Genomic DNA, 15,319 nt, shown 5'->3' with positions numbered 1-15,319 from the left:
CTGTAATCATAGTGTCTCAGAAGCTCTGTCTTGGGGGTCCTAGGTTTTAGGTAGCTTTTGCTTGTTAATAAAAGGTACAGCTGTGTTCTAGAAGAGGTGGTTTTTCTTTGCAGATATTTCCGTATGAAATGCTGATGGTGACCAACAGGGGGCGCAACAAAATCCTAAGAGATGTGGACAGAACCAGGCTGGAGGTAAAAAACAAAACTTGTCCCAACTGTATATTCCTGTGCATTTCCTGTGACTCTCCCCTAAGAATTGTTCCAGTTAAGGCAAAAATGAGAAAGGATCAACCTAGGTAAAACTAACTTTGGATGAAAACCCAGATTTGTATTTAGGAGATCAGCATAAAAATGGTAAAATACAGAAAAACAGCCCAAGAAATGCAGTATGATTTTAGTCATTTTGCTTAGAAATGTGGGCTTCCCTGGTGGCTCAGCTGTAAAGAATCCACCTTCAGTGTGGGAGACCTGGGTTTGATTCTTGGGTTGGGAAGATCCCCTGGAGAAGGAAAAGGCTACCCACTCCAGTATTCTGGCCTGGAGAATTCCATGGACTGTATATAGTCCATGGGGTTGCAAAGAGTCGGACACGACTGAGCGACTTTCATGTTCTCTTTCCTTAGAAATGTAATGTTGCCAGAATTTAGTGGGTGATGTAGAATGGAGTCTCCACCACATTTCAGATACCCCCAAATCCTTATCTTTCCCTGAGCCTGAGTTGAGTCTGCTGAGATTAGGGAGGGAGCATTTGATATAGAGATGTGTACTAGACAAGTGTCTATCTTGACTGTTTCCACATTCCTGGATGAAGGCTAAGCAGGGTACACATACCTAAGCCGCCCTCCTTAGATATGGGAGACTGATCTTTGTACTTTTCCATCTGAATGGTTTTAATTAAGAAAAACTCTGGCTTCCAGTCTCATAAAGTATCGTTAATTTTCCCTGACAAAAGGCTGTACCTTTGTATGTGAGCTCAGGCTAGCACAGAGGAGAAAGGCTGGATCCACTATCCCAAGAGAACTTTTCTAGACGGCACAAGAAATTGAAGTCCATAAACCAGGGCTTCCCTGGTGGCTCAGCGGTAAAGAATCCGCCTGCAATGCAGGAGATGCAGCAGGGGCCATGGGTTTGATCCCTGGGTCGGGAAGATTCCCCTGGAGAAGGAAATGGCTACCCACTCCAGTATTCTTGCCTGGAAAACCCCATGGACAGAAGCGTCTGGCGGGTTACAATCCCATGATGTCACAAAGAGTCAGACGTGACAGAAGACACACATCTTCATTATCAGTTGACCAAGCATCCACATGAACTCCTGTTGCTGAGTCAGGAAAAAGCCCCAGGGCTCCCAAAAGACCACCCTGGCTGTCTCTCTCTGACTTTCTTACTGCTCTGGTCCATTTTCTCCACATCTACTCAGCATTCCACTGACCTGAAACAGAGTCGCCTCCGGCATAATGAATTAGCTTTCTGTGCCCCATCAGCTTTCAGTGTTATGATAATCATCAGTAGTACTCCACTAGCTTTTCTGTTTGGTAGGAGAGGTACCTCACCTGACCCATCCAGGTAAGGAACTGCTGGGTCCAGTGCTAGGAAGCCTCAGAGATAAACTCCTCTTCCGTCACTCTGCCTTGCTCTTCAAAACAATTACTTGTTAACTGAAGAACAACTCTCGAGGCCACCCAGGTGGCCAGCAGGACTGACCACTGTTCTTTTCTCCCATCACAGCGCCACTTAGCCCCAGAAGTGTTTCGGGAAATCTTTGGAATGTCCATCCAGGAGTTTGACAAGTTACCTCTTTGGAGACGCAACGACATGAAGAAAAAAGCAAAACTCTTCTGAGTCCCACACGTAGACAGCCATTAGGAGAAGGACTGACCACGGCGGGGACACATAGGATGTTGAATTAAGGCCCAAACTTGATTGGAGCATTTGCAAACTATAGTCCCTCAGCAACAGCCAAAAGGGAAAAATCTGATTAAAACACCCATGAGCCAAATATGGGGCCAGCCCACGGCCACACTCGCCCAGAAGCAGTGGGGTAGAAATGTCTGTGTTTCCACGCTCGACATTAGCGTTCACCTGTGACCTTTTTCCATCACCTTGTGTCCACAACAGGAGCTACTTCTTTCATTTTCTTTCAACTGTTATCCAACAGTAGTGCGTCTGTATGAATAAGAGCCAGCAAGTGCCCTTAAGATGCCGCATGGGCAAGCAGTTGTAATAATTCCAAAGTATGAATATATTTATCTTGTAGCGCCTTGGCTGAGAAGCAAGAGCCCGGGGACAGGTCCACGTGGCAGCAGCCTTTGCCTCTTTCCTCACTGGCCTCCTGCAGTGCTGCCCGGGCCTCAGTGGGATGGACAGCAGGGTCGGGCTCCCCAGGAGCTCTGTTTCAGTAGCCACCAAAGGCATTTTTAAAAAGCTCCTCGTTCCCTACTGTTTGCTAGGACCCAACTTGGCAAGTTACTTAGCTGTTGCTAAAAAAAAAAAAAAATTAAGAGGAAAAAGGAATGGATGAAAATTCTCCTTTAACCCTTTTCTACTTCAGGAAATATGTTCCTCCCCACCAAGGACAAGAGCTGTCTCAGCCCCCAGCCCTCTACTCTCACAAAGGAAAGAAAGGGAAAGATTGTCTCCTGATTGGCCCAGTTGGATACTGTTAGATGAGTTTGGTCCAAAGGCCATAGCCCTCTTGACCAAAAAAAAAAAATTCTGTGTCTTCCCAATGCAAGTTTCCCAGCCCAGCTTCCTCTTCTTTCTATCCAGCATCCTATATATCACACGAAGCCCTCGATGATTTTGAGTTCTTTAAGGTCTTTTCAGTAGTAGGCTAAGGAAAGGCATGTTTTTCTCTTTGAAAGCTCTGAAACTCAAGGGCGATGGCCCCCAACTGATTTAATTTGGTCTTTTCAGCTTTCTTGCCTAGCTCTGTTGACTTCCTGATACGTGTGTGTGTGTGTATGTGTGTGTTCGTGTTTTCACTCACCCATGACAGTTTGGGGAGTCTGCATGTGCTTTTAAATTTCACTCCTGCTTGAAGGTTTGTCCTACTCAGCTGCAGTTTCTGGGGACATTTGCACAGGTGCATGTGACTCAAAGGTCAAGAGTGAGGCTAACTGCATCCTGGTCATCAGGTCCCTCATGGAAAGATGCTGGTGGTTAGAAGCCAACATATTCCATGACAGATGTAGCTCAAGTCAGCATCAGACTGAAGACTGAGGCTTTGGATCAGGCTGGGAGGAGACAACAGCAGAACATCCCACGAGAGTCCTCAAACTCAGCAACACAAGATTCACATTGGAGCCAAGGATTACACCCAAACTTGCATGTAAGACGCCACCATGGTTCCTGAAAGCCTCTGGCTGAGACTTGAAGGTGATGTCAGATACACGTAGGAGGTTGTCACATTTATTTGCGTGCTTTGGAGAGCTGCTTAAGAATTTAAACTCTTATTTAAAGCCAAAGGAGAAAGCATAGGAGGGTGTCACATAAATTCTCATGCTTTGGGGGCTCTGTTTCAGAATTTGTAAACTCTATTTTAAAGCCAAAGGAGAGAACCTGTATATGCCACTAATTATAAAAGCTCAGAAGTTCTTCCTGCTGGCGCCAAATATTAGAATGAGTTAGTAGCTGATACCAGTGGCAAAAAGCAAGAATATTCTTTCTGACCTTGTGCTGAAGACCTAACTTGTGACACACTCTAGAGACTGGGTGTCTTAATGAACATGACAGTTGCTTAATTATTGCATTCTGTGCTCTTCCTGACCTTTGCTAGACACTGAATGTTTAAGGACTGTGTGTGTGTGTGAATGTGTGCTGGACCTACTAATGTATTTAGCAAATGGTTCTGATGAGGTTGATGTGAGGAAACCAGCTCCTCCTTGGACTGAAGGCAGACGACGGCTCCTTCAGTTCTGTTCCTTCATCTGTTTGGTTTGTTGCCTTTTGCTTCATTCAGTACATCCACTGGCCTGTCTTCTATCTAACCTCTCCTGCATGGGCAGCCCTCAGCACCTGTGTGTCCTGATCCTTGCTTCACTTTGGCAAAGTGTGAGGGGGTAGACTACAGTGTAGGCCCAGTGTTTCCCTGCCTTGACCAAAGACACAGATGGCCGAATGGATCCCAGGGCTCAGCTGGAGGAGAGAGATTTTCATGGTGGAGATAAGAAGGGCCCTCAGTGTTTTTCACTGGCAAATGAGTTAAAACCCACATACTTGCAGATCAAATGTCAGTGGAAGAAAAACCCCAATGATAGTTAAAGAACTGAGCCCTAAATTTGCCCCCACTAATGAAACTTCACTTTTCTTCTTACTTTTGAATTCAGTTCAGCATCCTCCTTGGGTAAGGGGAACGCTTCTTTCCATATCAAATGTATTAGCTAATTTAAACTATACCATGCAAAAAACTGCCTTGCCAGAAATGCCAATGGCTTCCTGTCTGTAAGCAGAGAAATGCTGCTCTCTGAAGTGGGGGCTCCCAGCCCCGCTCCCCAGCAGAAAGCTCCAGGCAGAGTGATGGGTCACGGCACAACCGGGTTCTCCCAACTGCCGAATCAAATCAAATCAGTGGGCTACAACACCCTATCTGTTTCATTGAACTGAGCTCAGCATGCTTGTCCTCAGAACGTCCAGGTCACTGCACAGGAAATCAGTGTTCTCTGCCTGAATCCCGCCCTGCATAAAAAATTCCAGTTCTTAACACTGTCAAATTAATAAGAATTGTTTACTCTAGGAAAAGGAAGTATATGCATGGCAAGCTTCCCTAGTACATACAGAAAGGGCTACATTTTTGAGCATTGGACTGACTAGTGATTCTTGAAGCATAGGCTGATTGCATGAAGAGGCCTCTATAGTTACATGAAAGTCAGCGCTTCCTTTAGAGTTTCTTCCAGAAAAGCCAGGATACCATTTAGTCTTTGGGTGTGATTTATGTCGAGACACAAAGAGCATTTGGAAACTTGTTCATCTTGCTGGGTGTCTATCTCTTGGTTTGGGTTCGTTACTAAATGTTCTTAATGTGACTTCTTTAATCACGAAAGAGAAACTGCCTGTTCTCAGAAACCTTGAACAGAAAAGCTAGCGTCAGTGGGTAATAAGGTGCAAAGAAAAAAAATAGCTTCTCCCTGTCCAGTCCTCAGTCTCCCCTCTTCTTCCAGTTCTGTTGTGTCCAAGCTGAGTTTTCTCTTCCAGGGTGAGGCTAGAACTATGCCTTTTTCAACTTCCATCCCCTCCATCTGTGATGTCAATCAGCTCCACTAGGAAAAGTCTCGCTGGAAATGTTTCTTAAACTTTCACCTAATTTCTTTACACTTTAAAGCAAACACCTTTTTCTAAAGAACTGCTTCTCAGATGATTATATAAAATATATATGCTTTTGCAAGTTTAAAAATTCAAATTCACTTTTGACTAGATAGGTCTTTCTAAAAACTCTTTAAGGCAAACTTGGTGTTAGCGTTCTCCTGCATGTTGAGGGGCAGGGGACCCTCCTGTCTGTAGGCTCCCAGAGCCTTCTCTCTGACCGCCGGGAAAGACAGTGGAAGGAAGATGAACTTTGTGCCATCAACCCTTCTGTGTCCTCTGCAGGAAGCTCAGTTTTTACAAATCATCTTGTCTGTATTTCCAGTCACTGTTTAATCTGTACTTCCTAGGCCAGACTTGATTTTATCTGACTTACTAAGATTATTTCCCTTTGATAAAACAAGTGTTTGTCAGGATGCCCTAAAACTCACTCATTAGTACTCCCTTTTGAAGTACGTTCTATAAAAAAAAACCAAAAACAGATTATTTCAGGCTTGAGATTTGTAATGACACCTTATAGTGCTGACGTGCATTAAGGGCACTACCCAATTATGCTTTTTTTTTTTTAAAGGATAATTGCTTTTCAGAATTTTGTGGTTTTCTGTCATACATCAACAAGAACTAGCCATAGGTACAACCATGTCTCCTCCCTCCCGGATACCCCTCCCAATTATGTTTTAATGAAAGAAAGAGAAACTTTGGTATTAAAAAAAAAAAAATCACTTTCTGTTTGCTGCCAAGAAGCATTGGGGAGATGGTGACTGACACACTTTGCATGTGAATCTTTGTGTTTTTCATTTGGGACAAGTTTCATTTACGACAGACTCAAAAGGGGGAAGTGGTCGGTTTAAGCTGGAAAGCTCTCTAAACAATCTGCTTGTACACGGCAAAATTAAAGCCAATCTTTTCTGATGCTTAGTGTAATGGAGTGGCAATTGCTCTCATTAAATAAAATTCTTCCCCAAAGAGTATCTCCCAAGCCCTGAGTCGCTTTCCGAGCCCGTTTGGCAAAGGTAGAGGAGAAGCCCGCATCCACTAACATTCAGAAAGGCGGGGAGCTACTTAGTGATCGTATTCGTGTATGTTTCTTTACTCTTACGGAAGAGGAGTGTCCAAGGGGTTGGTGTTCGTTTGGGATGTTCTGTACAGACCTGTCCAGTAATAAACGTGTGGTTTCTGTGAGTTGCTGACAATCCTGCATTGAAGCTTTTGCAGTTCTTTCATTTTGAAGTTGGGTTTAATGGAGTTTTTTTTCAAGTGTTGGAAGGCATACTGTTCTTCCTGCCTCCCCTCCCCTTCCAGAAATATGAAAGCAAATATTTGGAAGAACTGCTGTTTAAAAGATGTATCGTGTCCCCCGTGAAAGTGTGTGGGTGTCTGTCGGTGTCCTGAGTGCCGCGCACCAGTGCGCAGAGGCGGGGGTGGCCCTGGGCCCGAGCTGCTATGCTTGTGATGCTGACCTGCTCCGCGCTCCTGTTGAAATCAGCACCTGCCTCCCCCGCCGCTGTCTGGCCTCACTGTTATCCTCACAACTCAGTGAATAAAGTGTGTGCTTTATTCGTAACTGCCTCCACGCCGTGTTTCCTTTCTGGTTCCCTTGCTCCCTTTAAAGGTCTGTCCCATTTGAGAAAGTGCCAAAGGACTTCCCTGGTGACCCAGTGGTTAGGAATCCATGTGCCAGTGCAGGGGACATGGGTTCAGTCCCTGGTCTGGGAAGATCTGACACGCCAAGACAACTAAGCCCATGCTCTGCAACAAGAGAAGCCACCGCAGTGGGAATCCCTCACACCACAGCTGGAAAGCAGCCCCTGCTTGCTGCAACTAGAGAAAGCTAGTGCAGCGACAAAGTTGTGCAGCCATAAATAAACAAAAATTAATATCCTTTGACCTAGAAAATTTTTTTTAAAGTGCCATTCCAACTTCTCAAAACCAAAACAAAATCAGAATCAAAGTCCTGGGAGTGCAATTTTATCATCTAGGCAGGCAGGTTAGAGGGGAAAATGCATGAAGTGGCAGTGGTATATTACAGGAATGTTTGCCCAATAACCCAGACCATATTGACCATGTCAACTAAAGAAAAAAAAAAGAAGGTAATAGAGCTGCTGCTCTGTGCTGGTCTAGTTGTTGTTTAGTTTTGCTTGAGACACAGAGCAGCGGTGGTCTCATCACTGAAGAAAGGCTGGGGATTTGAGGTTGGAGGACAAGCGCTTCCGTTCCTCCAGGAATTGACCACGTTGCTAAGAAGTTAGAGTGCAGTGGGAAGGAAACATTGTTCAAAACATCTTTGACCGCCACTGCATTATCCAAGAAAATCTTCAGGATTTCAACTGTTATCTTCACTGCCAAGATTTGGGGCTTGCCGGAAGACATAAGGATATATGTATACTCACAACGGCCTCTCCAACTATAGCCTCCCTCCTATGTGTCTAACAAGCCTGGTGTCTTACTCCACGTGGGCTGCTGTAACAGACCACCAGACACAGGGTGGCTTAAACAGCAGTTATTTCTCACCGTTGTGGAATCTGAAAGTCCAAGATCAAGGTGGTGGCTGATCCAGGGTCGGGCCAGGACCCTCTTGGTTTTGTAAACAGCCATGGTTGCATCTTCACATGGTAAGAGCAGACAGGAAGTAATCTCTCTGACATGTCTTCTTAGAACTAATTCTACCAGGTGGCTCCACCCTTGTGATGGAATTACCTCCCAAAAGCCCTGCCTCCTAATACCATTCCCTTGGGTGTTAGGACTTCAATCTAAGGATTTGGGGAGCACACAAACATGCAGTCCCCAGTCTGTAACACAGGCCCAGGGGCCCGTTGCCCTAGCATTCATGTGGATCCTCACCTGGAAGCTGGAAATGGGTTATCTCAAGGCGGTTGGTAGGTTAGTTGGCTACTGTGGAAAATGGGTCAGGAGGCCTGGGCTCAAGGTCTGTGTTCTGCTCACTATTACCGCAGCCCACACCAGCATCACCACTCGGTTTGGGTCGTGGTTCCCACAGCCAGTGTCAATCTTGAGATAATCTTGAGTGCCCTGTGGCATGGGCCACCATGGATCACCGCTGCATCGGAAGTTGACTTACTGATGGGTCCCCCTTGCCCGCCCACAGCGGAGAATTCCCATTCTGGTGCTGGGAATCATAGGCTTTTCCTGACTGGCCCTGGCCCCGCCCACTACAGGTCGCCCCGCCCACAATTCCCTGCCCACTGTGCGGCCGCCCTGCCCACAATGTCCCGCCTATGACGCCCCGCCCACTGCTCGGCCACCCCCTCCCCCCTTGAATCCCGCCCTCCAGCTGTTCCAAAAACACTTGAGTTCCTTGAACGCACCATGCCCTCTCCGCCTCTGCAGCTTTGCCAAGGGCATGTCTTCTGTACGAGGTCCAGCTCTTCTAGGCAGTGGAAAGACGTGAGGACCTGGCCCCACGGACAGAAGGTAATGTCAGTGTTGACTATCTGAAATTAGTTGCCCACAGCTCTTTGGAGTTACCGTGTGAGTTTCCCATGGGCTCCATTTGCCCTAAATCAAAGGCCAGCCCGAGTTCACACCCTCTCTCGGAGCCTGCCTTGATGGGCCCAGCCCAACCTGCCCCAGTAAATTCTTCGCATGCCTATGGGTGAACATCACGTTTGGTGCTTTTCAACTGTTGCTTAATACTGCTAGTTTTGCCTGTGCTTCTGCTCTTCAGCTGAACTTCAGTGAAATGGTCTCCATGTTGAGTGCTTTGTGTTAGCCTCCCCTTAACTGGATCCCTCAGGACAGCCCTAGGAGCAGATGATTGTAGTTCCTCTGTAACAGGTGAGGAAACCAAAGCTCCGAGGCTAATTAAACATGCTCAGACGGTAAAGCATCTGTCTACAATGAGGGAGACCGGGGTTCGAGCCCTGGATTGGGAAGATCCCCTGGAGAAGGAAATGGTAACCCACTCCAGTATTCTTGCCTGGAGAAACCCATGGACGGAGGAGCCTGGTGGGCTACAGTCCACGGGTCGCAAAGAGTCCGACATGACTGAGCTACTTCACTTTCACTTTCACTTTCAATCACTCAGGGAGCTGCAAACCTGGGATTCTCCAGGTCTGTTCCACTGCGGATCCTGTGCTGCTTCTGTGTCTCACCACCTGTGACTTTCTGAAAGCAAGGACTACGTCCCCCATGTTCTACATCTTTGGGGGGTGCACTTTGCAGAGGAGCCTCTCAGTGTGAGACTGGCCGGTCCCCTTCGGTACTCCCACCAAGGCACACATATGCATAGTGCTTGAGGCTTCCCGGGTGGCGCTAGTGGTAAAGAACCCACCTGCCAATGCAGGAGACATAAGAGTCGCGGGTTTGATCCCTGGGTCAGGAAGATCCCCCTGGAGAAGAAAATGACAACCACTCCAGTATTCTTGCCTGGAGAATCCCATGGACAGAGGGGCCGGGTGGGCTACAGTCCATAGGGTCACAAACAGTCAGACATGACTGAAGCGAAGCATTCTTTTTTTCTTTTCTGGGGGGTACTAATTAGCTGTGTGCCTCGGGGCCAGTCATTGAACCTCTTTAGGCCTCAGTTTGCTCATCTGCAAAATTGATAAGACCCATCAGAAGATCTTTGCTAAACATGACAACTTCTAAAAGGAAAGGACAGTTTTATTAATTCTATAGTGTCAATTTCAAAGACTTTTCAGAAGTGACATTGAAATCAGTCTGAAAATTCACTTCAACTTTTAAAAAGTATCATGTACATGAAATTAGTGTCTAATATTGAGCCTTGTATTCTAATCTTAACCTGAAATTAAAAAGTAAACAATCTATTTTTGGTTTCTGTGTTTGTAAAAATAGTGAGTTGTTGCAGCAGCTACACTAAATAACAAAAATGTGTTCTTTCACAGTAAAGAAGAGCAGTGTTTTGTCAGTTGTGTCTCTGGCTTTTACTAAAGAAAGTTATAAATTCACAAAAAAAGATGGTTGCTAAATCCTACCACCTGTTGAGCACAGCACAGGTGCTAGCATGTCGTCATTGGTCAGGAAACTTGAGTGATCTTTATTAAGGATAATTAGCCACTTAGACTTGTAGAATCCCCAAAGCTTCCTGAACCGCAGTTTCCTCGTGAGTAAATTAGGAATGAATACCTTCTCCGGCTATCTTGTGGGGTTGTGAAGCCAGATGAAGTAGAATGTTCAGAAACAGGAAAGTACTGTTTACAGATGATATTGTGTAATGAGGGTTTCTGGCACTTGGACCGGGTCTGCTATTATTTTGTTTTATTTCTATGGAAGTATGCTTACTTGACAATGTTACTAGTTTCAGGTGTACTGTAAAGTGATTCAGTTATGTGTACATTTATATCTTTTTTTTTAGATTATTTTCTCTTATCTGCTAAGTCACTTCAGTCGTGTCCGACTCTGTGCGACCCCAGAGACGGCAGCCCACCAGGCTCTGCCAGCAGTAGAGTTCCCTGTGCTGTACAATAGGTCTTTGTTGGTTATCCATTTTAGATATAGGAGTATTTATATGTTAATCCCAAACTCCTAATTTATCCCTCCTCCCCTTTCCCCCTTGGTAACCATAAGTTTGTTTTCTGTGTCTGGGGGTCTGTTTCCATTTTGTATATCAGTTCATTGGCATCATTTTTTTAGATTCCACATTATAAACAGTATCATAGTATTTGTCTTTGGCTTACTTAGTATGATGATCTCTAGGTCCATCCGTGTTGCTGCAAATGGCATTATTTCACTCATTTCTGTGGCTAATATTCCATTATATAATAAATATTTTAAAAGTTGCAGTGTGTATACACACACGCACCGCAATTTCTTATTTTAATATTTATTTACTGGCTGTGCTGGGTCTTTGCTGCTGCTCAGGTTTTCTCTAGTTGCAGCGAGCAGGGGCTACTCTTCATTGCAATGTGCAGGCTTCTCGTTGTGGTGGTTTATCCTGTTGTGGAGCACAGGCTCTAGAAGTGTGGTCTCTAGAAGTTGCAGCTCACAGGCTCTAGAGCTTGGGCTCGGTTGTGGCATACAGGCTTGGTTGCCCCGCAGTGTGTGGGATCTCCCCGGACCAGGACCAACCTCAAGTCTCCTTCACTGGCAGGTGAATTCCTGGCCACTGGACCATCAGGGAAGTCCTGTACTGCAACTTCTGTATCCATTCGTCCATCCATGGACATTTAAGATGCTTTCGTATCTTGGCTGCTGTGAATAGTGCTGCTCTGAACATTGCGGTGTGTGCATCTCTTTTTTAATTTAATTTTTTAATTTTAATTTGGCTGCAGGGTTTTAGTTGTGGCACATGGGATCTTCACTGTGGCATGTCGGTTCTTAGTTGTGGCATTCAGGATCTAATTTCCGATCAGGGATCAACCAGAGCTCCCTGCATTGGAGCTCAGAGTCTTAACTGCTGGAGCTCCAGGAAAGTCCCTATCTTTTTGAATTATAGTTTCCTCCAGATATATGCCCAGGAGTGGGACTGTAGAATCATATGGTAGACCTATGTTTAGTTTCTTAAGGAACCTCCATGATAGCTGCACTGATTTACATTCCTACCAGCATTCTACTACTACTTTAAATAGTCTGATCATTCAAGAATTTTAGTTTTTGTTCTGGGCTTTTTTTCATCTCTGGTCTTTATATGAATTCTCCAACATTAAAACAAGCCCACAATGTGTCTTATATGCTTCAATAACAGCACTCTCTTTGTCCAGTTATCATTTAAGATTGAGAGCCCCTGAAGATGTGCTGCTGCTGCTAAGTCACTTCAGTCGTGTCCAATTCTGTGCGACCCCACAGAAGGCAGCCCACCAGGCTCCCCCGTCCCTGGGATTCTCCAGGCAAGAACACTGGAGTAGGTTGCCATTTCCTTCTCCAATGCATGAAAGTGAAAAGTGAAAGTGAAGTCGCTTAGTCGTGTCCGACCCTCAGTGACCCCATGGACTGCAGCCTACCAGGCTCCTCTGTCCATGGGATTTGCCAGGCAAAAGTACTGGAGTGGGGTGCCATTGCCTTCTCCGAATTAGCTGTGTAACTAGTGACAATTTGCCTAACTTCTCTAAGCCTCAATTTTAATTTCTATAAAATAGGAATAATCATAGCAATTTGCTGTTGTTCAGTCACTAAGTCGTGTCCAATTCTTTGTGACCCCATGGACTGCAGCACTCCAGGCTTCCCTGTCCTTCACCATCTCATGGACTTGCTCAAACTCATGTCCATTGAGGCAGTGATGCCATCCAACCATCTCATCTCCTGTCATCCCTTCCTGCCTTCAACAATAATAATACCTACCTCAAAGAGCTGTTGTGAGAATCAAGTAGAATAGGACTGGGCATGATATGAAATACTCACTCAAACATTAGCTTCTTTTTTTTAAATTAATTAATTAATTAATTTGGCTGTGCTGGGTCTTAGTTGCAGCATGTGGAATCTTCGATCTTTGTTTCGTATTCAAGCTCTTAGTTACAAACATGTGAGATCTGGTTCCCTGACCAGGGATCTGGGCCCTCTGCAGTGGAAGCATGGAGTCTTAACCACAGGACCACCAGGGAAGTCACAAATATTAGCTTTTATTTATGAAGCTGCTGCCATGTAGTGAGGACTCACTGTGTGCCCATTCTGAACTAAGCATCTTACATGCACTGTTTCATGGAGCCCCTTATATTGTTTCTGCTTTCCATGAAACAAACCCAAGGACCAAGTGCCTTATACACGATTGGCCTATGGGATTCAGACCCCGTCTCCCCAGTTCCAAGCTCAAAATGTAAGCAAGTATCATGCAGAGAAGGGCTCAGGTGCCCCCACAGGTACTGCAGGAGCCAAACCACCCACAATGGAAGCATCTTAAGGTGCCAGCTTGCAGGGGCCGGGGCGGGGGGAGGGGGCGGCGCGGTGGTGCAGGGCTCAGCTTTTCCCAAGGGGTTTTAAAGCTGGGTAGATTTTTCCAGCTTACTCGAGGGATAGAAACACCAGCTGCAAAAGACTTGAGACTCATTCCCATGAAAGATGACTTTGGTTCCAGAAAGATCTTTCCAATTGTATGACTCACTTCAAAGCAACCAAAGGCAACAGAGGCTGAGCTGCCAGTCCTTACAGTATCTGGGCACATTTCCTTGGGGCTTGAGAAAGCCACCAGTCCTACTTAAGTCCTGCCCCCACCCCTCACCCTCAACCCCGTTGCTGCAAGGGGGCCTCGCTCCACCTCCCTTCAGGATCAAACAGGCTTGCCTGGGTGTGTCACAAGCCCTGCCCTGCTGGACACAGCCCATTGTTGGCCGGAAAGCCCTGGGAAGGGTGGAAACTTGTGCTAACAGCTTTTGAGAAAGCCCAGGATGGTCAGAGGACTAGTGCCCAAAGCTCAGCCCCAAATTTGCAGACCTGCCTCCACACCCTAAATTCCCTTCTCCCCTACAGCAGCCAGGACTCTGACTAAAGGAATGCCCCTTCTATCCTATAGCACACAGGGGAGGGCTGTAGCAAGGCAGGGCTCCGCTCCGGAGGAGGGTGTAATCTGACCACATTTCTTTCAGTTTCCAATCCCAACTGGTTAAAAAACCCTCTTCAGGGCCTGTCATTGTGTTAAGCACAATAGCAACCCCTGGAGAGGTTTTTCTGTATTTATTTGTGCTGTCCCCCGCCACTGCTTCGTGTAAACTCAACCCTTCCCATCAGATAAAAAGAAAAGTTGGCTTGGGAAAACCTCCCTCCAAAGCAGAGACTGTTTCTGCTTTGTCCTGAGCGTGTTTTACTTGTGGGCCCTCCCAGAACATCCTGGGATGTTCCAGAAGGCCTCGAGGCAGGGCAGAGCCTCCTAGCTTTCAGAAGCAAAGCTTGAGAACCAGACTGGAGGGTATGTGAGTCCAGATGGTCTGAGAAGATGAATGGTGATGGTCTGATGGCGGCAGCTGATGTTCTTTGAGAGCCTCCGGACTCAGTACTTTGTATAAATGATTTCATCTGTGAAGGTAAACCCCTGACTGAGAAAGGCACTAAAAAGTGGGTGGGACTCTAGCCCTTCCCATCAAGTCGAACAGGCATATTCCTCCTAAGGCTGTCAAGGCTCTCTGGGGTCTCCTCGTTAGCACACGGCTTCTGTGTGTGCCTGCTAAGTCACTGCAGTTGTGCCTGACTCTTTTCGAGCCTATGGACTGTAGCCTCTTCTGTCAATAGGATTCTCCAGGCAGGAATACTGGAGTGGACTGCCATTTTCTACTCCAGGGGATCTTTCTGACCGAGGGATCGAACCCTTGTCTCTTAGGTCTCCTGCATTGGCAGATGAGTTCTTTACCACTAGCGCCTCTGGGAAGCCCACATGGCTTCTAAGGTTTGCAAAAGGACCATCTTTGCACAGACCAATCCCAACCTTTCTCTGCAAGGTGGCGCCTGGCCAGGAATAACAACCTTTTGCTCTCAACTGGGCACATGCTGGCACAGAAAATGTAGGTTCTTTAATTCCTGCTATTGTCCCCAAACATATGCTTCATAATGAAAAGTTAGGAAATGTTGTGAGCAGTTACATTCCCATCAGATAGGAGTCAAAGCCGGCTGGATTACCCTGCGTTTCTTTTTCTTTTTTTTTTAATAAATAGAACAAATACTTCTTCCTCCACATAAAAATAAGGCTTTTCAGACAACTCAGATTAAATTGCTAGTATTTATTTATCATTTAAAAATTTTTTGAATTTTATTTTATTTTTATTTATTTGGCTGCACCGAATCTTTCTAAGTTGTGGCACGAAGAATCTTTAGTTGCAGCACGTGAACTCTTACTTGTGGCATGTGGGATCTAGTTGTCTGACCAGGGATTGAACCCAGATCCCCTGCACTGGGAGTGTGGAGTCTTAGCCACTGGACAACCAGGGAAGTCCCTTATTAATGATTATTTGAGTCAAATGGCTTCCACTATAAAAGTGGCACTTTTATAGGCATCGCCTCTGACCCCCACAGGCAACCTGGGGAACTGCCACTGCCCTCAGTACACACATCGGAGCATGGCTGATTTGTCCAAACTCACAGGGAGAACTGGGGGAGAGTCAAGTTGTGGCCCCAGGGCC

The 15,319-nt window shown here is 46.0% G+C and overlaps 2 protein-coding genes across 10 annotated transcripts in view; both read left to right on the top strand.

The window, feature by feature from the left end:
- ABLIM1 (actin binding LIM protein 1) overlaps positions 1 to 6,864 on the top strand; it is a 328,684-nt gene extending 321,820 nt beyond the window's left edge. For all 8 annotated transcript variants that reach the window (XM_086377832.1, XM_086377830.1, XM_086377829.1 and 5 more), the window contains 2 exons: positions 114 to 194; positions 1,728 to 6,864. In XM_086377832.1, the coding sequence (XP_086233958.1) occupies positions 114 to 194; positions 1,728 to 1,841 (195 nt within the window). In that variant the 3' untranslated portion in view covers positions 1,842 to 6,864. The remainder of the gene's footprint in view (positions 1 to 113; positions 195 to 1,727) is intronic.
- AFAP1L2 (actin filament associated protein 1 like 2) overlaps positions 6,474 to 15,319 on the top strand; it is a 144,738-nt gene continuing 135,892 nt past the window's right edge. For both annotated transcript variants that reach the window (XM_086377754.1, XM_086377747.1), the window contains exon 1: positions 6,474 to 8,732. The gene's annotated coding sequence lies outside the window, so the exon portion shown is untranslated. The remainder of the gene's footprint in view (positions 8,733 to 15,319) is intronic.

The sequence above is a fragment of the Bos grunniens genome, chromosome 26 (assembly GCF_055505025.1).
Source record: "Bos grunniens cultivar Pamir isolate PY7600 chromosome 26, Bosgru_T2T1.0, whole genome shotgun sequence".
In the NCBI taxonomy this organism is placed as follows: domain Eukaryota; kingdom Metazoa; phylum Chordata; class Mammalia; order Artiodactyla; family Bovidae; genus Bos; species Bos grunniens.
The sequence above is the reverse complement of the archived record's forward strand: the minus strand, read 5'-3'. Positions and strand labels throughout refer to the sequence as shown.